General features: G+C 41.0%; 1 protein-coding gene across 1 annotated transcript in view; it reads left to right on the top strand.

The window, feature by feature from the left end:
- LOC147023445 (cadherin-11-like) overlaps positions 1 to 21,694 on the top strand; it is a 182,729-nt gene that overhangs the window by 77,795 nt on the left and 83,240 nt on the right. The window contains exon 2 of the mRNA XM_085888867.1: positions 11,845 to 12,118. Within this exon, the coding sequence (XP_085744993.1) occupies positions 11,855 to 12,118 (264 nt within the window). The 5' untranslated portion in view covers positions 11,845 to 11,854. The remainder of the gene's footprint in view (positions 1 to 11,844; positions 12,119 to 21,694) is intronic.

Below are 21,694 nucleotides of genomic sequence, written 5' to 3'. Positions count from 1 at the left end.
TGCTGTTTGGTGTTTCCACTTTCCCCATTTTTCGTTTCCCATGTGTTCGTTTTCTACTTGTGGACTTTTCCCGTGTTATTTTCCTTCCTGTCTGGAGAAGAAAGAGAGAGAGAGAGAGAGAGCCCACGGTCTCGTATCGAGAAAATCGGAGGCCGAAGGCCTGTCATGGCCGCCGGGGGAGGTTTTTCTCGTTCACTGTGACCGTGTTCTTTGTTAATTCTCAACTTTAATCGTTGATTTCTTGGTGTTTGTGAAAACGCCTTTTTTTCTCTCTCGACAAAGTTTACTAAATTGTCTTGAGTTAGAATGGCGGGTGAACGTTTCCGTGTCGAGATGTTCGAGTCACTAACTCGTAAAAACGCTGTTTTTTGCTTCCCTGCCAGTGAGGTGGAACTTAACTATGTGCTTTCCGCCATCGGTAACATCGTTGGTTTACATAATGTTCGTGCTGCTTCTGGCATGAATAAGAAGTTTGTGGCGTTTGTGTCGGAGGAACACATGGTCGCCACGGTGGTTGAGCCTGGCCTGTTCATCGAATCGAACACTTACCTCTCTGTGTTCGCTTTACAGGCCCCAACAGTTAAAGTTAATATTAATAATATTCCACCATTTATAAGGAACCAGGACTTGTGTAACCAGTCAACCATGTTCGCTAAGGTTGTGTCGAGGATCTCAATGGTGCCGATCCGTCATGTTAGCGATAAATTTAACCACGTCATGTCCTTTAAAAGAGTGGTTTATATGATACTACCTGAAAATGGAAAAACACTGAATGTTGTACTCAGTGTAAAAATCGAAGGGTTTGAATACAAAATGTATGCCAACTCAGAGGTTATGACGTGTTTTGGGTGTGGAGCTTATGGGCAAGTGAAGTGTTTGTCCCAATGCGGTTACACCGCAGGAAAGTGAAGGTGTGGTGAGGAACGATTCTTCCTCACCGCAAACTAATGGGGAGAAGGTGAATCGGGAGCCCAGCCCCGCCCCCCACCGGCTGAGGTGTTCGACGAATTGGACTCGTCCACCCCGACTGGCGCTGGAGAGAGGGGGTGTAATCGTGATGTAAATAATCCACCCCCACCAAACGAGGAAGTGAAAGTGGTTGCTTCCCCTCCTTTAACATCCACTGTACAGGACAGTGTGGACGATATGGAGGCACCTGTTACGGATACCGGGAAAAAAGGCCAAAAACGGTCAAATGTTGATGCCTTTGATGCTAAGGAGCAGAATAAGGTCCAGATCGTGTCAGGCTCGGTGGGCCTCCAAGGGGCGTCTCACATTGGAAACCCCTTGGTGGTACCGGAATCGTGTACGGATGTGGAAACTTCGCTTGTTCCACTGGCCGACTCCAAGCAGGACACAGACAACAGTGAGGTATCTCAGGATGCTTTAAGTGTTTGTCCTGTTAGCCAAACTTGTTCAGACGAGTTAACAGCTATGTCTGACAGTGATGGAGAAATCGATAAAGGGGAAAATCCCTGTGAGTTAAATGTCAACCCCTCCCTCACAGATGATGATGCAAGGGTTGTAGAGGGGAAGGACATGGACAAGGCAAATTCGGAGGGGTCCGCAAACAGAGCAAAACTTTCTGTTGAGCCAAAAGTAAATGTTCCACAAGTAATAGGAGAGGTTATAGATGAAGCACTTGATTCAGATGAAACCTCTTCTACCCCACATTTTAGTGCTTTAAGCTCTCAAGAGGATGAGGGGGGGAAACGACACAACCTTAGTGTCTCAAGAAAATGTGATTAAATTCCTGGATGAGACATTCAGGAAAAGAAACGTAAAAATCAAAGATTACTTCCCGAATTTACACGATTTCATTAAAACTGCAAGGAGTATGATTTGTGATCCTTCTCAGGCTAACATGTCAGAGCCTCAGTTCCAAAGGTTAAGGAAATGTGTTACTTGGGCTGGTAAAGAGCTTTAAGAATAACTAACTGAATGGAGATAAAAGTAGCATCTCTGAACATCAATGGGGACCGCAGTTGTGTGCGTCGCCTCCAGGTATTTCAGCTCTTCCAAAATGAAAAGAATGATGCGCTAATGCTACAGGAGATGCATGCAAATCAGTCTTCTGAGGATGAGTGGTGTAAAATCTTTAAAGGTTGTCTTTTTTTTCTCGAGTGCACTTGTTGAGGCCAAGGCTGGTGTGGCAATAGTGTTGCATCCTTGACTTCAGCCTTCGGAGATAACTTGTAAGGAAATTTGCAAAGGTCACTTACTGTCTGCAATTTGCCAGTAGTAACCTAAAGATTTGCATGACAAATGTTTACTGTCCTCGTGCTAACTCTGAAAGAGGTGCCTTTCTGTACAAGTTGGCAGAGTTTGTAAGCACCATTGACTTAACCATGTTGTTGTGTCTGGGGGGTGACTACAACTGCACCCTCGACCCACAACTTGATCGGAACACTTGTGAGCCTCATCCACCCAGTGCAAGTCCTTTGGCACAGCTCGTCAAAAAGTTTAAACTGGTGGATGTGTGGCGGGTACAAAACCGTAATATCCGTCAGTATACATGGGTTTGTGCATCAATAAATGTTTTGACGATGGCTCGCCTCGACAGATTTTATGTTAATCATGAAATGGTAAACATTGTTTTAAACTCTAATATAAGGCCGCCTGGTTTTTTCCGACCATCACATGATTGTTATGGTGTGTGGCTTTCCTCATCATGTCTGTGGAAGTGCATATTGGACTTTTAATTTGAAACTTTTACAAAGTGCACATTTTATAGAAGCTTTTAAAATGGTATGGGAAAAATGCGGGTCACAAAAGGGTTCATATTTGAACTTAAGACAATGGTGGCACTGCACAAAGTCCCAAATCAAATGTTTTTGCCAACAATACTGCTCTTACAGCACATACAACGCTTTTGGTGTGATATCTGCTTTAAAAAACGATATACTTATCTGTGAGCAGAAAGCTGGATTGTCTAGCATGAATGTCCAGCAGTTGTCGGAGAAAAGGACCCTTCTGGCTGAAATGGTGAAAGAGCGGGCAGCCGGTGCTTTCGTCCAACTGTTGAACGAAAAAAATCCAACTTGACACCTCAAACAAAGGATTCTTCAATTTGGAAAAAATGGTTAAGACCTCTCAACAAATCCATGCTTTGCGCTCTTCTGGTGGTGATTTGTTGACCTCCCAGAGTGATATCAAGCATGAACTACAAGACTATTTTTCTAAACTCTTCGTAAAAAGAGCTGTGAATAAGGAGAACAGGAATGCGATGCTTGAACAGCTCCCTTTTCTGTCTGAAGACATCAGCAATTGCTTGAGCCTGGCATTTCTCTTGGAGAACTTACTGCTGCGCTCAAGGATAGCAAGGATGGGAAAGCCTCTGGACTAGACGGCCTTCCGGCTGAATTTTATAAAGCTTTCTGGGACATTCTAGGCCCTACTCTTCTGGAGGTCTTTCAGGAGAGTGTTGAACAAGGTGAAATTGCCAATGAGCTGCCGGAGGGCAGTTTTGTGTCTCCTTCCGAAGAAAGGAAATCTACAGGAGACCGCAAATTGGCGGCCTGTGTCATTCCTCAACACGGACTATAAAATATTGTCAAAAGCACTTGCAACCCGTCTAAAGGAAGTCATCTCTTTCTTGATTGGCACTGATCAATCATACTGTGTTCCAGAACGTTCCATATCCGATAATATTTTTTTGGTGAGAGACTTGATCAGTCTTGGTCGAACTTCATCTCCTGGTTTTGGTTTATTACTTTTAGATCAAGAAAATGCTTTTGACAGTGTTAACCATTCTTTTTTGTTTGATGTATTAAGGAGAACAGGGTTTGGGGAAAAATTTATTGCTTATGTTAAGTTATTGTACAAAAATGCATCTTGTCTGCTGAAGGTTAATAATAGTCTTTGTTACCCCTTCCCCTTTCAGCGAGGCATCCGTCAGGGCTGTGCGCTATCAGGCATGCTCTACAATCTATCCGTTGAACCTTTATTAGTTTTACTTCGGAACTCAGTATTAGGAGTCTCTCTTTCACAAAACTCCAAAGTCGTCGTTTCAGCTTATGCTGATGATATTTGTGTTGCTATTGCAAATCAAAAAGATGTTTCTGAGGTCTCTTGTTGCCTTACCCAGTCTGAGCTTGCTTCTACTGCAAGGGTAAATTGGAAAAAAGTGTAGCTTTCTGGGTGGGCCCCAGATCGCCTTCCTCGTCCCTGCCTGTTTTACCAGGAGAAATACAGTGGAGTAGTGAGGGGTTTCAATATTTATGCTTATTTGTAGGAAATGAAGCATATGAACAAAAAAATTGGGATAACTTCCTGGAAAAAATTAAATTGAAACTGGCAAGGTGGAGAAGATTGTACCAACTTCTCTCGCTTAAGACACGGGTATCAATCATAAACAACCTGGTGGTTCCATTTATTTGGCATAGAGTTATCCCACTTGAACCTCTGAGATACTTGGTCACAGGCATTCAGAGAGTTCTGACTGATTTTTTCTGGGGTGGCCACCATTGGCTGGGCCCAGACCTGGTCTGCAGACCCCGAAATATGGGTAGTCAAAATCTGATGCATATCCCAAGTCGGATAATGGCATTCCGGATTTCCACGATCAAGCGCCTACTGTACAGTGAGTGTGTTCCTTGGCGACCTCTCACAAAAACCTGTTTGCAGAAAGTGGAAGGTCTGAAATATGACCGTGAACATTTCCTCATCGACCTGCAACACGTTGACATGTCTCAGCTCCCCAGTTTTCATCAGAGCCTTTTGAATGCTTGGCAAGTCCTCGGAGTGCAACGTTTGGAGGTATCATACGATGCCCAACAGTTTGTACATGAGCCATTAGTTCAGAATCCTTTATTCTCTCGAATTTCAACCTCCAGGTCGTTTATGCATTGTTTCACCAGTGTTGGAATAAACAGAGTGTGAGACCTGTTACAGCCATCCTTGAATGCCTGGCTACCTGTAAGCTCACTTTCATTAAAAACTGGTGTTCGTTCTGCTCGTATTGTGGAAAATGTCTTGAAAGCAGTCATTAAAACCTTTCATAGACTAAACATCGGGTGGACTGAGGTGGATGAAGTGGTCGACTCACGTCTCTATTTCCCTGAACTTCAAATTGCCTCAAAAAAACAAGAGGGTGTGTTCTCCTCAAACTTAGAGGAAATTGGTGTGTTTCACGTCATGGGGAAAACGGCTATCTACAACATATGTCTGGAAGCATGTATACCTGGTTTTACAAAACTGTTGAAAAATCGGTGGAATGAGACCTTACCTGCTGGAGCTTTTTTAACTCCAGTGTGGAACAAAATGTATAGTTCTCCAACTCTTGGGCGAACTGGAGACCTGAATTGGAGACGAGCACATCAAGCCCTGGTCACACAGACATTACTCCATAAGTTTAATTCTTCTGTTCCAATTTCTTGTCCTTTTTGTGATTTGATTGAAAATGTTGCCCACGTTTTTATTGAATGTAAGAGATTGGTACCCCTCTTTCTCTTCCTTCAACAGCTTTTCTTTAAATTTAATTTTGTTTTTTCCTTTCCAGTCTTTATTTATGGAATCGGGGGGAATTATAAAAGTAAACCAGTCCTCTCATTTTTGTCTTTTCTGTTGGGTATTGCTAAACTGGCAATTTATAAAACCAGGAAAGCAAAATTGAAGGGGGAAAATGCAAATGTGCTTTTGTGCTTTAAAGGTATGGTTTCGGCACGAGTAAAAATGGAGCAGGCTTATCTTTCGAGCCTGGATATTGTGGGTTATCAGTGGTACACTGATGAGGTTTTGAGTTTCTTTTCGTGAGGAGACTGATTATAAAAGTGTAAAGTGCTTACTTACTTTTTTGCATATATGTATTATTCTATGGTGTGTTTGACATGAACAGACACCCTTGCTTTTGTTGAATTTATTTTTGCTGTAAAATTGTTTGGATTTATTTTTATGGAGTGTGCTTTTTCTCGTGTGTTTTGATACTTTTATAATAAAAGCATAAAAAAGGCAACTCTCTCTCTCTCTCTCTCTCTCTCTCTCTCTCTCTCTCTCTCTCTCTCTCTCTCTCTCTCTCTCTCTCTCTCTCTCTCTCTTTCTATCTCTATCTCTATCTCTATCTCTTTCTTTATCTCTATCTCTATCTCTATCTCTATCTCTATCTCTATCTCTATCTCTATCTCTATCTCTATCTCTCTCTCTCTCCCCTGCTCTCTCTCTCTCTCTCTCTGTCCCCTGCTCTCTTGCTCTCTCTCCTTTCCCTCCTCCCCCCCCACACTTTTTCTCTCATTTGTCCCCTTTCCCCTTGATAGCTCTGCATTTCATTTTCACTGTCTCCGTTCTCTCCCCATGGTCACACTGCTCCACTCCTCCCACCCACTCATCGCACGTGCTCATTGGCATGCTACCGCCGTGGCAGCATTGCTCACAGCAGCTCTGCTTCTCCACATCCCTTATGTCTTCGCCTCTCCATCGCTTTGCCCAACTGATTCTCTGCCCCTCTCCTTCGCTTTATCCTCCTATGGTGTTTATGTGTTTGCCTGCATTCCTGTCTATCATGTGTACATCTCCTTTATGCTTGTTTACCCCTTTGCTACTCTGCCTCTCATGTCTGTCATTCAACCTGTGTTGGTATTTCCTTCTACCCATCTATCTGAATGGACATCGAAGCACACAAATGCTAATTGCACATTTTCCTTTCCTCCCTATTTTCTCTAATCCTCTTTGAATATTTCCGTTTCATTTTTACCTTTGTTTTGGTTTCTCAACAAGGCGTTGGGATCAAAACAGATCTTCATGACCAGTTGTTGGTTAATCTTTTGCAATTACATGTTGCAATTGCAAACACTATTTTTTTCATGACATTCCATGATACTGATCTGCACAGATATCCTTTACTGTTTTCCATTTTCTTCTCTATGTCTGTTTACGTTCTTCACTGTAATCTTTCACTTGACTTCGATGCAAACAGAATTGTTTTCACGCCAATCTCTTACTAAGGTGTGCAATCTGTTCTACATGATTGCTTGTGATGACAACAGGACATGGCAACAACACATCTAAATCTCATAGAACTTGCTGTGCTGTATTAATGAACTGTTATAAAAGCCTGTCAAAAATGATGGGTTGGAGTTATTTTATTTCAAATATTCAAGGAGACTGCAAGATATGATGTTTCGTTTCAAGAAAAAGCGTTATTTTAAAACGCTGCATGTACAAATGTAATCCTATTTTCTTTATCATCTGGGAAGTTTCGTTTTGACGGTACAGCTTCGTGAGCATGCCAAGTCTGAAGCCTCGGCCTAGCGTCAAGTGTGCTTATATCTTCTTTATTTATTAGACACCCTACGGACATAAATGAACATCAAATGCAGGAAATTTCACCTCCCTCCACCTTGTATTTATTGTTGTTTTTAAAAACGCTTCTGTACACCGCCCTTGAGGCTCGGTTTTCAAGTCACTTTCTACAATTCCAAGAGAAGAGATGGAATTCCTCTTTTATGGAAAATGTTTTTTGAGGTTTTTTTTTTAATCCTCAAAAGTAGACCATAGTGAACACAGTTGTGTCAAAAGATTGGCCTTTAAAATACTTCTTAAATCGTCCTTATGAAGGGGGATAGACAAATATACACATACACAGAAGATTATAATAATAATTATTATCATAATAACCATTCCTTTCACAACATGAGGCACATAGGGCTGCTGAGGCAGTTTCATTTGGCTGAGGGGTACAGTCCAGGACAGGTCACCACTCCAACACAGGATACTCAAATGGATTATTACCCCCATTAAGCTGGTACTCATTTTGCTGACCTCAGAAGGATAACAGGCTGAGTCAACCCACCTGGTGTTATTTCAACAGCAACGACAGGGGCTCAAAATCAGGACCCTCAGATCTTAAGCCAGCCACCTTAACCATTAAACTAACACCAGACTTGCTGTATTAATGAGCATGTACGATAATCAAGTCATAAAAATGATGAAAGATGATTTATATTTTAGTATACCAAATCTAGGCTCATGGAAGAGTGAGGTGACAGAGGGTAAAAGACAATGATTACTCTTCCAGTGGGGTTTTGAGGGAGTGGATGGGTGAGTTGGGGGAGGGGGGTCAGGTGGACCCAAAAAGCAAAGGAATGACCAAACAGGAGAGGGAAAGAAAGAAGAGAAGGAAACACAATAGGCTGCAAGTAAAAGGGTGAGGTTGGTGGAGGTGGAGTGGGGGGAGAAAGAGAAGGTAGGGAGGAGGGAGAGAGAGGAGGTGGGGAGGTGGGAGAGAGAGGAGGGGGGAGTTAATACTTTTCACAACCTTTCATAGCCTGGTGTTGGCTCAGTGGTTAGGGTAGCATCTTGGGATCTTAGGGTCCTGAGTTCAAGCCCCGTTGGCCGCTGAATTAATACACTAGGGGGTTTACTCAGCCTGTCATCCTTCCGAGGTTGGCAAAATGAGTACCAGTTCCAGTGTGAGTACTGGTAGAGGGGCACTGCATCAGCGACACAGTCGTGCTTCAAGAAATGATAGCTACCCCGGCAGCTAAGCTGCCATACCACCACCACCACATCCTTTCATTGTCCATGATCAATTCTGCATAGAGTTTCATGTCATGTAAATGTACATTGTATGTCAAAAGTATCGGGGCAGAAAGAAAATGTCAAACATTATTAAATCAGGACCCTTAACGTGATTTCTAATCGGGCGTTCGTTTACCATTTGCTACAACTCACGGTTTTACCCTTTCCTGAAAACTGTGATCCATATTTTGTGGGATATTAGGTGAGATATGCCATTCAAGATTTTAAAGCTTTTCTCGCCCAACTTGTCAGGCCTGTCTGTCCCATTTTCAGTATCGGCACAATCTGTTATTAGCTCCCGTTGGAATTAGTCCGAAATTTGGGGGATTATGGATTGGGTCTTGTCCTTCCATGCGTCTGTCCATCCATGTGTTCATCCGCAGCCATATCTCTGACATGCATGGACCGATTTTGTTCACACTTGGCACAAAGACAATGCATGATGGTTTGCATAAGCATATCATTGTGTTTTGTGATTTCATCAAAGATGGCTGACTGGTGGCCATTTTAGTTGTGAAAACCAGATGTTAAACACGTCCTTCCATGTTTGAAGCAGGTGAGAAGCCTACTATTCTTGTTAGGAGTAGTGCTGTAGTTTTACTTCACCGGAGCTTTTCTCTGCTCTACTCTGCCTGAGGTCAGGTTCAATGCTGCCAAAGCAGCTCCATGGTAATAATTATACTGGGTGGTTTGCCTTTGCTTTCCCAGCAGTAGTCAGAGCAGGGATTTAGAATTTGTTCAAGGGTGCTGATAATAACTCTCCTACTTTACACAAAATATCGCAGACGGGACAGCCAGTGTTATGATAATCAGCGGTGACGACGCACTTTTTCATGGAACACCCTGCCTGTGAAGCACCAACATGACAGTTTATAGTCAGGTCAGGAATCCAACTCGGGTAGAGAGCTTAAACGGAAGTACACTAGCTCTGCACCATCCTGTTGGACATAATTGAAATTGACACTACCACCAAGCAATCAATCCCCATCAATCAATTACAAAGAAATGAAATTATTTTAACTGAGCCATTCCCATGCAAGTCATTTTCTATATAATTATTTGTTTACAAAGTAACTTTAGACATATTACATATCTGAAGATTGGCAATCAAAAGGGAATCGAGGTGGGTGGGTGAGGGTGCTTTGGGTGGTAGCTAAATTGAGAAAATGTAGAGAAGGCAGGAAGACATAGGAGAAAGGGATTAATTGGAGAGAAAGGAGAGGAGGTTGAGAGTAGATTTGATTTCAGAAGTTTTTATACCCATGTAGATTTGAATGAGTAAAAAAAAAATAAAAAAAAATAAAAAAGGCTTTCCTTACGTAATATGTAGATGTCCCAAAATGTGGTTCCATAACGGCGAGACGTGCGACGTCTCATAATTTGAATCCTTGTCAATGCTCAAGGGTTGGTGGTTTTACTGTTTATTCAAACTTTGCTCTTTCTTGTGGATGGAATCGACTCCATCCTTACAATGTTTTCCGCTCTCTAAACACACTGATAATCACACCAATTCCACTCTACCATGACAACATTACATCCAAACCCCATTTAAATATTACATCTAGGTGGCTAGACTTGCAAGAAAGGGGGGCTGGTGATTTCAACGAATCATAAGCCATTGAGGTTGATGCATAAGGAACTTGGACGCATCAGGAGGCCGTTTGGCTTATTGAGCCAGTACCTTATTCACGAGGGCTGTTTTGTACTTTTATTAAAAATGATTGTTCCACGTCACGAGAAATCGTGTATCAAGGTAAACGAATGTTGCTGTGCTTGAAATGCAGGAACAATTCATGAAGGATGTTATGTGTTTTTTGAGACGTGGCTATATTATATTGAGTGGTTTTAATTGGGTGATGCAAAGAGAAAATTATATGTCTGGATTGTTTTGTTCATTAAATTATTAACAATGCAAGTTGAGGAATCAGGAACAGGCATGAGAAGAAGGATGTAAGTTGTGAGAAATATTCACAGGTTGTGGCTCTATCTCTGACAGGATGGTGCAGAGGTAGTGCACTTACCTTTGAGTTGTGTAATCTTGGTTTGATTCCTGACTATAAACTATTGCATTAGTTGTTACAGAGGTGGGGAGTTGCATCACTAGGTGTGTTGGCCCTTGGATGGATGTTAAGCTGGTGATCTGTATGCAAGCATTAGCTGATTGATGTTAAAGATCCCCCTTGTGTAGTTTTATACAGAGTAGTAGGTGAGTTATTACTGACACCCTGAGCTATTATACATTCCTGCTCAGACTACTGGAAAAAAAAAAAACATGCAAAATTACCCAACATCAGAGAGAGAGAGAGAGAGAGAGAGAGAGAGAGAGAGAGAGATAGAGAGAGAGAGAGAGAGAGAGAGAGAGAGAGAGAGAGAGAGAGAGAGAGAGAGAGAGAGAGAGAGAGAGAGAGAGAGAGAGAGAGAGAGAGAGAGAGAGAGAGAGAGAGAGAGAGAGAGAGAGAGAGAGAGAGAGAGAGAGAGAGAGAAAAACTAGTTTGTGTGGTGTGCATATCACCTCCATTCCGTTTTTGAGGGGCAATCAGGTGAGCAGTTTGGTCCAAGATTTGAGACCTTGACTCGAAATAAATTGGAGGGTGTCATTATTGCATACCAAAGCTACTTTTTTTCAAGCGATTGTTAGCGATTGCATATATTGAATCGGGATTCAAAAAATATTTAATTCTGCTAGTTGCGTCATGACTGAGAGCGGCTGTGCCACTGATGCAATGCCCCTGGGCAGGAATTTGGAAAGGCTCTCGGTAATAACCTGGCCACATATTCTTCATCGAAAGGCACCATGGGATTTTAACATCCACTCGCTAATGCACATATATGATTTCCCAAGCTAATATCCATCTGAAGGATGGGCAGTCATTGATGCAACACCCTGCCCGTGAAGCAACGGTCTGACAGTTTATCGCTGGGTCGTGAATTGAACCCAAATGAGACAACTCGGAGGCAAGTGTGTTACCTCTGTGCCGTCCTTTTGGGGAATGCAAACTGTGACCTGCTGAGATCCTTTGGCCATTGCAAAGCAAGAACATATTAGGTTTGTTCACTTTGTGTAAGTGCCCTTGACCACTATATTCTATTTATTTATTGCCACCTTCGTCACTCCCTACCCTTTCTCCTCCTCTGCCTTTCTATGGTATATCATTTCTCCCTTCCCAATTCCTTCTTATTGCCATTACTCTTCCAATCACAACCAAGCTCCATACCCAACCTGTATTTTTTGCTCCCACTTACTGACCAATATAGCAATATTATTTTTGACCTCACTTATTGACATTTCTCTTTCCTCTTTGTCTTGCCCCTGTCTTTTCCTTCCACCAGCATCCCAGCCATGTGTCACCTTGGGTGGCCACCTCTGGGTGCCTGTCTCATTTTGGCAGTGCTGGGGACCCCGCTGGTGCCCAACGGTCATGTTCAAGCAGATAAGATTGAGGCACTGGGTGAAGACGTTGCCTCTGCTGCAGAAGAAGATGTTCCAATTGCTAACTTGCTGGCCAGTGATGGAGGGAGTCGACGCACGAAGCGGGGCTGGGTGTGGAACCAATTCTTTGTCCTTGAGGAGTATACAGCAAAAGACCCCTTGCATGTGGGAAAGGTGAGGCATGTTCATTTTGGGTCTAGATACCAGATGCTTGTTAAGATTGGCTTGACAATTCGAAAGTCCTGCTTGGTATTCCAAGAGTTGTTGGCTTTTGTCCATTTTTGGGGAGACCAAAGCCTGGAATTAGCTCCGTCCCACACACAGGAATTACAGTACAGAAAACTGCTTCACTGGAGCTGAAAAGGCGAAGGCTGATTGCTCATATTCCCAATTACTATTAAACATATTGTTTCAAAAATGAGGGTTTTCATATTTGTGTGAATTACCATGGCAGTGGTGACTCGTGGTGAGTATTTGTGACACTCTCTGATGATGTAGTAATTAATATTGCACTGTTTAAGTTAAGAATATTTGTGATTTTTTTTCTTTTTGTTATTTAATGCATATAATAATTTGGTCAGTGTAATTTTGGAGTACTTGTTGTAGTGAAATACAACTTAGGCAGTGGCAATTAGCTATTTGGTACAAATAGTGGAAATGAGCTTTAAATTTGAATGCAATAATCCAAAGGATGGTTGAGTGAGCTTCTTACGATTTTCAATATGGCAACACATTTCTTTGTTATTTTGAATGACAAGCAAACAACCTGGTTAATTCCCTCACAATCGGCATATTTTAGTATGACTTGTAATACCCAATCCCAAAGATGTCAACAAGTCACGTGAGCCATGTGTCAAGTAAGTCTCAAGTCTATGAAGGCAAGTCTCAAGTCAAGTCTCAATTCTTTGAAGGCAAGTCTCAAGTCAAATCTCAAGTCATGTGTCATGTCATAATGTCATTTATATCATAGATAGACCTTGGTTACGTGCAAGTCTTTAATATGCAAAAGGTTTACACGAGTCATGAGATGGTTGTTTAAATGAGCTGATGATTTTTTGTGGCACGTGTACTCTAAAATAAATGACATAGAAAAAATATAAATTACAACGTTTAATTGCTTCAATTCAAACTCGTTTACCAGACTCAATGGTGTAATGGTTACATTTGGTGACCAAAATGGTTACAATCGGGAACGAAACTCGGTGACCAGACTCAGTCTTTTGCGTGTCATTAACCTTTGTGATTCCGCTCCGAATATGGAAGGTTGATGATTCAAATGTTTATAAGCAAATAAGATCACCCTCGGAATCTCTGCCATGCCACTGATAATGAAGTGACAGGGTTGTCAGATGTCCAATAAGTATCGTAATTTGTACGATAATTGAACCTCTTGTGCAATGTACGATAGATAATCGCAAATGTACGATAATTCTGGCAATTCCAAAAAATATAGTACTCGACCTTCAATTTTATGTTTAAATCCCATCTCATTTTTCTTGGTCTGCTGGGCAGATTATGACTTTCTCCGTCACACCTCACACAGCATTCTTCATGTTGGCGTAACATCACGTGTGCACGTGCGCAGAGAGCACAATGCACACGTCACTTCCGAGTTCTGAGCACGTGGACCGTGGACGTGCACATGTCGGGTTGGGGTTAGGGTTTCGTCAATTCGGTGATGTTTTAAAACAAATGATATCACACTGTGCAGGTGAATGCAATGAGTTCAGAAAGTGTTTGTGAGTTCTGTGAGTGCGATAAATGAGTATAATGAGTTCTATGATAAAGAAAAAAGAAAGAAATGAGAGCATAAAGAAGGAGAAAAATCGATCATTTTAAACATGTTTACTCATGGACCATGAATGAATAGGGTGGTGATCAGGTGAGAGAAAATGGTGGGGAAATTCAAAGATCAAATATGGTACGTACTCCAACACAGATTGCACACATATACGCATACATTTCCATTTGTCTATATTTTTATAAATTTATTTCTATAAATATATTTGTCATTTCTATGAATTTACAAATTTGTATTTATTTCCTTACATTTATCTGATATTCCCGGTCCCCCGACGTTTGGGTGGTGGTCTGAGGAATCGATCTGTGTCATATGAAAGCTAAATCATGAACGTGCTTTTGAAATATCGCGTACACAAGCCAAGTTACCAAGATGGTTGCCATGGCAGCATAATTCAGCCAATCACAGCCGTGATCTAATCATGTTGAGACAATGTCATGAGGAAGAGATATCTAAAATATGAAAGCTAAAAGTTCAACTTTTTTTGAAATATCACGTGCACAAAAACACACGAACAGATAATTGTCGGTGGGTTGGTCAGACCGAGCTCATTTTAATATCTCCTATCTTCGACCTTGTCAGAGGGGTAGGGGACATTAAAATGGTTAGTTGTGTTTTCATGTGACTGAAAACAGACCATGCAAGCCATGTGTCATCATGATGATTGATTTGTAATGAATGAGGTCACTTGATGGGCCGCACCTGTCCACAAGTGGATAAAATGCTGTAATAGTTTTTGTGTAGGATCCCCGAGAGCAGAGATACATTGCCGTGCAAGGGTTACGGCCCAATATATACAATATCAGGCCTGCACAGCATCACTTTATTTGTTATGTCAGGGTGCACATGTCGAAGCTGACCCAATGAGACTGCTTTCATGCAGTTACTGAGTTGAGCGAACCTGGAAAGAGTTGCCAGAGAATTGATCAAATGGTGAGAGAACTTTGTGTTCGCTGAACACCCATAGTGATACTGGTACAGGGCACCTGCCGAGAGCATGCGCACAGTATGTGGCTCCAACTGATACGGGTATGAGCTGGGAGTTTTCTGAACCCTTTGAAGTCTTTTTTTTGTGGATGCGGAGCCTTGAGCAGATTATCCTGTCATGCTGATTTTAGTAAGCATCATTTGCAATCCACTCCTACATTATTGTGAATCCTTACTAATATATCTCATGAGGTCCTAATTCTGTGCATCTTCTCATCAGCCATTTACATTGTCTTTTTTCTTCATTGAATCCAATTGTTTTGAATGCCGTGAGTATGTCGCAAGGCCTTTAAAGAATGACACAACTTTGGCTCCTTCACAGGATATTTAACATTGTCTAGGTCCCCAAGTTTGGACCGCAATATTGAACCAGTCTGTGCTATCCAGTTTCTCATTCAGAGCTGTGTTATGCAAAATTTTGAATTAAACGTTTATTTGTGACATCACCAGCAGGGTGGAAAGAATTTTATTTACAATTGGTCATTCTAATCACTAGGCTGTTTGGGGTGCCTAGCGGCCTAAGGCTCAAGGAGGAGCTCAAACACAAATCATGCACACACACACATGCAGCCAAATGTATGAGGAAACTAGAGTGTTCACAGAACATGATACCCCATGCAGTAGTCAAGTTTATACTTCAATTTTAATAAAATAGTGATTTTAAAGATAGTTAAAAATATTTTTCAGAAGTTGACTTCCATAGCCATATTGGCAGCGTCTTCTTCACCCCAATACTGTCCCTCTCACATGCCATGCGCTCTCATGCTATATATTGATATATAGCATGGTTCTTGGAAGTATTATGAAGGCGATTTGTGTTCTTGTGTTGAAGTATATTATTCAATTCAAATAACAGTTTAAAGAGGTTTTGAGGCATATAAATAAATTATTTCCGGGGTTCACCACCATTTCACCTAGAGTCGATTGCATCACCATATCTAACACGTTACACATTAGTTCTTAACGTCTGTTGTTTATGTGTTTTATAATGTCCTTAAAAACAGTAAGTTTCCCGTTTGGAATGATTCTCAATTATGTTTGACTGTCAGGCAGGCAGACAGTAAAAAAATAAACTAATGTCACCCGCAGGGTGACCCGTATCTTGCCAAAAGGTGACCACGTGTGACTTCTTTAAGGTCACACTGAGGTGAGCAGAGCTGCTATCCATCAGGAGCGACTCCTTGAAGAATATCTGCCTACGAGAGATTCCGATGAGAATCGTTCTACAGAGTAACCATGAAAAATATGCTTTTGCCTCATAACGTCACCAAATGACGTCATAATGTCTCAAGCTTGACATATCTTGAAAGCACTCATCGAGGTGTTCAATTTGAGGTAATACACGATATGGTTCCTCAAACTTGAAAATTTGACCTTGGGGTCAAATATGTTTGACCTTAGGCGCTAACCATGAAGGTCAAGGCCAATCGCCACCAAAAATTAATCAGCTGAGCGCCAGACTATGAACTATATTCCCATGAAGTTTGAAGACGATCCGATCAAAATTACTCAAAAAATAAGGGTTTCTTCAACTCCCCTGATTTGCGACAAAGTGACCTTGACCTTCAAATTTTTATGTGCTGAAAGGGACCTCTATAGGCCTCTGATATGCGAATTACAAAAATTTCCAATGATAAATGTGCTCTGCAGAATTTTTTATACGTGATTACAGACAAACAAACAAACAAACAAAAAAATAAACCAATGTCACCCTTAGGGTGACCCGTATCTTGCCAAAAGGTGACCACGTGTGACTTCTTTAAGGTCACACTGAGGTGAACAGAGCTGCTATCCACCAGGAGCGATTGCTTGAGGAATATCTGCCTACGAGAGATTCCGATGAGAATCGTTCTCCAGAGTAACCATGAAAAATATGCGTTTGCCTCATAACGTCACCAAATGACATCATAATGTCTCAAGCTTGACATATCTAGAAAGCACTCATCAAGGTGTTCAATTTGAGGTACTACACGATATGGTTCCTTAAACTTGAAAATTTGACCTTGGGGTCAAATATGTTTGACCTCAGGCGCTAACCATGAAGGTCAAGGCCAATCGCCACCAAAAATTAATCAGCTGAGCGCCAGACCATGAACTATATTCCCATGAAGTTTGAAGACGATCCGATCAAAATTACTCAAAAAATAAGGGTTTCGTCGACTCCCCTGATTTGCGACAAAGTGACCTTGACCTTTGACCTTGACCTTCAAGATTTTATGCGCTGAAAGGGACCTCTATAGGCCTCTGATATGCGAAGTTACAAAAATTTCCAATGATAACTGTGCTCTGCAGAATTTTTTTTTCGTAATTACAGACAAACAAACAAAATAAAAAATAAAAAAACATACAAGCTGACTAACATATCTTGCAAAAACTTCGTTTTGGCAAGATAAATATTATCTCACCCGTCTCTGCGCATGGGCAATCAGGACAAATTCAAAGCGAAAGTACTGTAAAACGAGAAATTTATCTTCCTTTTCATGTTCTGATTTGTGTTCAAAATATACTGTAACATTAAATAAAAATAAGTTCTTCCTCGATCAAAAACTGACCATCATAAACTGATAAGACAGACAGATGGACGGATGAACGGACATGAACCAATTACTTAACCGCGCTTTTCGCTTTGCGTGCACGGGGTAACTAGAATGGCACTCAGTAGAGCTCATACCTCCTCCAGGCCCAATTTACATTTACGTTGAACAGCCAGGCTGAACAGTTTACGTTTTCTATGCCACTGATAAGCCAGATCTGCATCCAGACTTTAACCAAATATATAATCAGCTTGTTCTTGTCACGTACCCAACTTATCCACCAAGTTTTGTCAGAATCAGAAACTTTTTTGAGATATCCTGCTCCCAGTCAAACAAACAGACAACCGCGAAAACATAACCTCCGTCCACCTTCGTTGGTGGAAATAACAACATAATTAACCAGGCAAACACAGTCATTGGGCTTGAGGGAAGTACCCAGAGCACTCTGGGTACCAGTGACGTCATCTTTCTGTGACATAATTTTTCTCTCCACACTCAGCAGGCCAATTAAGGAAGAATCTCCTCTTCCATATGGATGCCAATCTATGGGGCTTGTGCAAGTGCTTTATCCTCTAAATGCTGAGTGTTAAGCGAGGAAGCAGCATGTACCATTTTTACTGTCTTTAGTATCACTCAGCCAGGATTGGAGTCAAACTGCTGACCACATCAGACCATTATGCCACCCATTCTGGTTTTCTGTTTCTCCCCTTTATGGGGGTGGCTTGGTCTTTGGCATGCCCCCGTTGATGTTCTCTATAACAAGTGATAATATTATTTTTCCCATACCCTTGTTGCTTCTTCTGTAATTCAACCTTTTGACTTTTGCACTTTGACTATTACCCTTGTTATTTGACCCATACCCATGTCTAGCCAAGTATTTTTGCTTTGACGGCACTTTAACCCTCTCTTGCCTTGTTCCTGACCCTACCTTCAATGTAGCCTCACTTTGTTCTCCTAATGCCCCCACCCAAGGGGGCTCTGAAAGTAATAAGTTGCATTATAAAGGAAAATCACTAACAAGCTTTTCATTCCAGTGCAAATCCAAGCACACATAAGAGAGGAATCAAAATAAGATGAAGTCGAACATTCACATTCTAAGATAAACCTTTTGTTGTTGTTAACTTGCTCAATCCACCTGCAACAAATACTTGCATCGCTGTGCTTTCAACACAACGGTTGAAAAATGTATTTTGTTGCACGATATTCCTTCCGGTGAAGTGAAGCAGAACGTTTCTGAATAAAATTTCAATTTCGGTGAGAATGGATAAATTTTGCGGTGGCTTCTTCTCCACAGTGGCAATATCGCATTTTATTAATTGAAAGAGGTCTTAAATATTTTATCTGGCTTGTTGTATTGATAGGGAGTGTTGAGATTGTGAGATGTGATTATGTTATGACTATTTGATTTGCTTGAAGAAGAGGGTTTGCAGTGGATTGCAAAAGCTGAACAAAACCCTTGAAAGGACAGCAGTTTCAACCTTTTTGATTGAGAGGGTAAATGGTGTAGTGGTTACAGCACCTGGCTAGCCTGGCTAGTATTCCAGACAATATCATCTCAAACCCTTGGTTTAATGCAATTGTTCAGGTTAATTAACTCACTGCAGAAGTTCAATTGATTTCCAACAACAGTAAAAATATGCCAATATATTTTTCGTTTTGATTGATTACTCTTACATTTTTATATGTGGATCAAATATTTTTGAACCATTGCATATTATGAATGAATTCCATCATTACCTCCATCCCTCACACTCCCTCACAAATCTGCCACACTTTCCACGACTTTCAACAGAGATGATTGTGACTGGCATTTTAAACATGAATATGAGGGTTAATGCCAAAATATCAAAACAAACATACCTTCACCACAGAGAGTGACATGGGGACTCCACAAGCAGATATAAACCAGGAAAAGCCCTTCATGGCCAATTTTACATTCAATCAATTCAGGATTTTGTGGAATTTGGTCAGAATAGCAGCTGTAAAATTTATTCTTGTGAAATATACCATGGGTGTTCTTAATGTCATCACACTAAACACAACTATGGAGATGGAACTTTCGAGTGAAAGAAAATTGAAATAGAAATATATGTCCTGCTCATACAAAATGAAACCTTGGTTTATGCCTGGTGTTGACCGAATGATTAGGGTGGAAGGCTTGGGATCGTTGTGTTCGGAGATCAAATCCTGCTTGCTGTTGAATTAATATCAGGTGGGGTTGACTTAGCCTATCATCCTTTTGAGGTCGACAAAATGAGTACCAGCTTACTGGTATCTTGCGTCAGCGTGGCGACCCGTCCAGGACTGTGGCCAAGAGCCCAGGAGCACCAATTGCTCTGGACAGAGTATGGTCCCAATTAATGTATGTGTATATATATATATATATATATATATATATATATATATATATATATATATATATATATATATATATATATATATATATATATATATATATATATATACATACATACATACTGAAAATGCATACAATGGCCTGCAATAGTATTCACCCCCCTTCAAAGTTTTCACATTTTGATACCACCTGAGCTTATTTCATGATGCTTTCAAATTGAACTTAACATATAGACGATGGAGTCTTCACAATCTACTTCCAAAATGATAAAGCTTTTAAAAAATGCAGATAAAATGTGAATAAATTCGATTAACAGAGAAAATCAAATGATTCTCAGTTGTGTCAGCATTCAAACGCTTTACCTAATTTACTCCAAATCACTTCAGGAGCAAATTATTTGTTTGTAAGGTTACAAAATAAGTGTAACAGGTTTCACCTGAATGTAATCAGTGGTTTAACTTAAAAATTAAGCTCCCCCACTTATTGAAGGAGTTTTAAGGTGCAACTCACTTGGTCAACGAACAAGGAAAACATGAAGACCAAAGAGCTTTCCAAAGAAGTCAGACATAAAGTGGTGGAGAAGCACCGTTCAGGAGAGGGTTACAAAAACATTTCAATGTCACTCATTATCCCTCTGAGTATGGTGAAATCCATCATTCAGAAGTGGAAGACATGTCATTCCACCAAGACTCTACCCAGATCAGGTCACCCATCAAAACTCAGCAGCCGGGCAAGCAGGAAACTGGTTTGGGATGTCACTGTAAATCCAACAATGACTTTGAAAGATCTGCAAGGCTCTATATCTGAGATGGGGGTCAGTGTTCATCAATTAAAAATATCCTGTTGCTTTCACAAAGTTGGCCTCTATGAACAGGTGACAAAAAACGAAGAAGCCATTACTGAAAAAGACGCATCTCAAAGCTTGCATGGAGTTTGTGAAAAAGCATCTTAATGATACTGCAGGCAAGTGGAGAAAGGTTTTGTGGTCAAACAAGACAAAATTGACCATTTTGATAGAAATTCAAAGCGTTACGTCTCACACAAGCTGAGCATTACACATCACCCAGTCAACACCATCCCTTCTGTCAAGCATGATGGTGCTAGCATCATATTATGGGGCCGCTTTTCATCAGCAGGGACAGGCAAGCTTGTCAGGATGGAAGGGACAATGGACGGTGCAAAGTTCAGGAGAATCCTTGAGTCAGCCATGAATCTAAAACTGGGTAGGAGATTCACATTTCAGCAGCACAATGATCCGAAGCACAAGGCTAAAGCCACACTGGAGTGGCTGAATAAGAAGAAAATATATGTTCTTGAGTGGCCCAGTCAAAGTCCTGACTTGAACCCAATTGAACATTTATGGCGAGACTTGAAGATTGCAGTTCATCGACGATCCTCATCAAACTTCGAAGAACTAGAGAAATTTTCACGTGAAGAATGGACAAAGATTTCACCGTCTCGCTGTACAAAGCTGGTAGAGATCTACCAAAAAAGACTCGTTGCAGTCATTGCTGTAAAAGGTGCTTCCACCAAGTACTGACCAAAGGGGCTAAATACTTTTACAACCAGTGAATTTTGATTTGTACATGTTTTTTGCTGGTATTCCTGACATGTCACCTCCTTCAACTTTAACAGTGTTTAGTTTGATCTCTTCAGTTATGAATAGAAAAAGTAAATTTGGAAAACTTGTTTCTACATAATTTGTAATTCATCTAAATGTGGCATTATTGGTAGGGGATGAATTATATATGACATATATGGGATTATTGAAATTCTCTGACCTGGACAAATGCCGTGATGATACCATCATGACAATGTCATGAACGCAGAAGGGCGTCCAGCAGTGCAAGAATGTAAAAGCCAAATGGTGTGAGATGGCACAAACATTGATGAATCACCCTGCCTGTGAAACACCGGGATGACAGTTTATAGCTGGGCCAAGATTCTAACCCAGGATAGACAGCTAAGAACGAGCGTGCATACCTCTTGGCCATCCTGCCAGAGTCTGGGTCATATGAACACTTTAAGGAATTTTTATTCTACAAATTAAGCCTTAAAAATAGACATGTATG

This window comes from Eptatretus burgeri, chromosome 7, assembly GCF_056783735.1.
Source record: "Eptatretus burgeri isolate ZD-2024b chromosome 7, Ebu_testis_v1, whole genome shotgun sequence".
In the NCBI taxonomy this organism is placed as follows: Eukaryota; Metazoa; Chordata; class Myxini; order Myxiniformes; family Myxinidae; genus Eptatretus; species Eptatretus burgeri.
The sequence above is the reverse complement of the archived record's forward strand: the minus strand, read 5'-3'. Positions and strand labels throughout refer to the sequence as shown.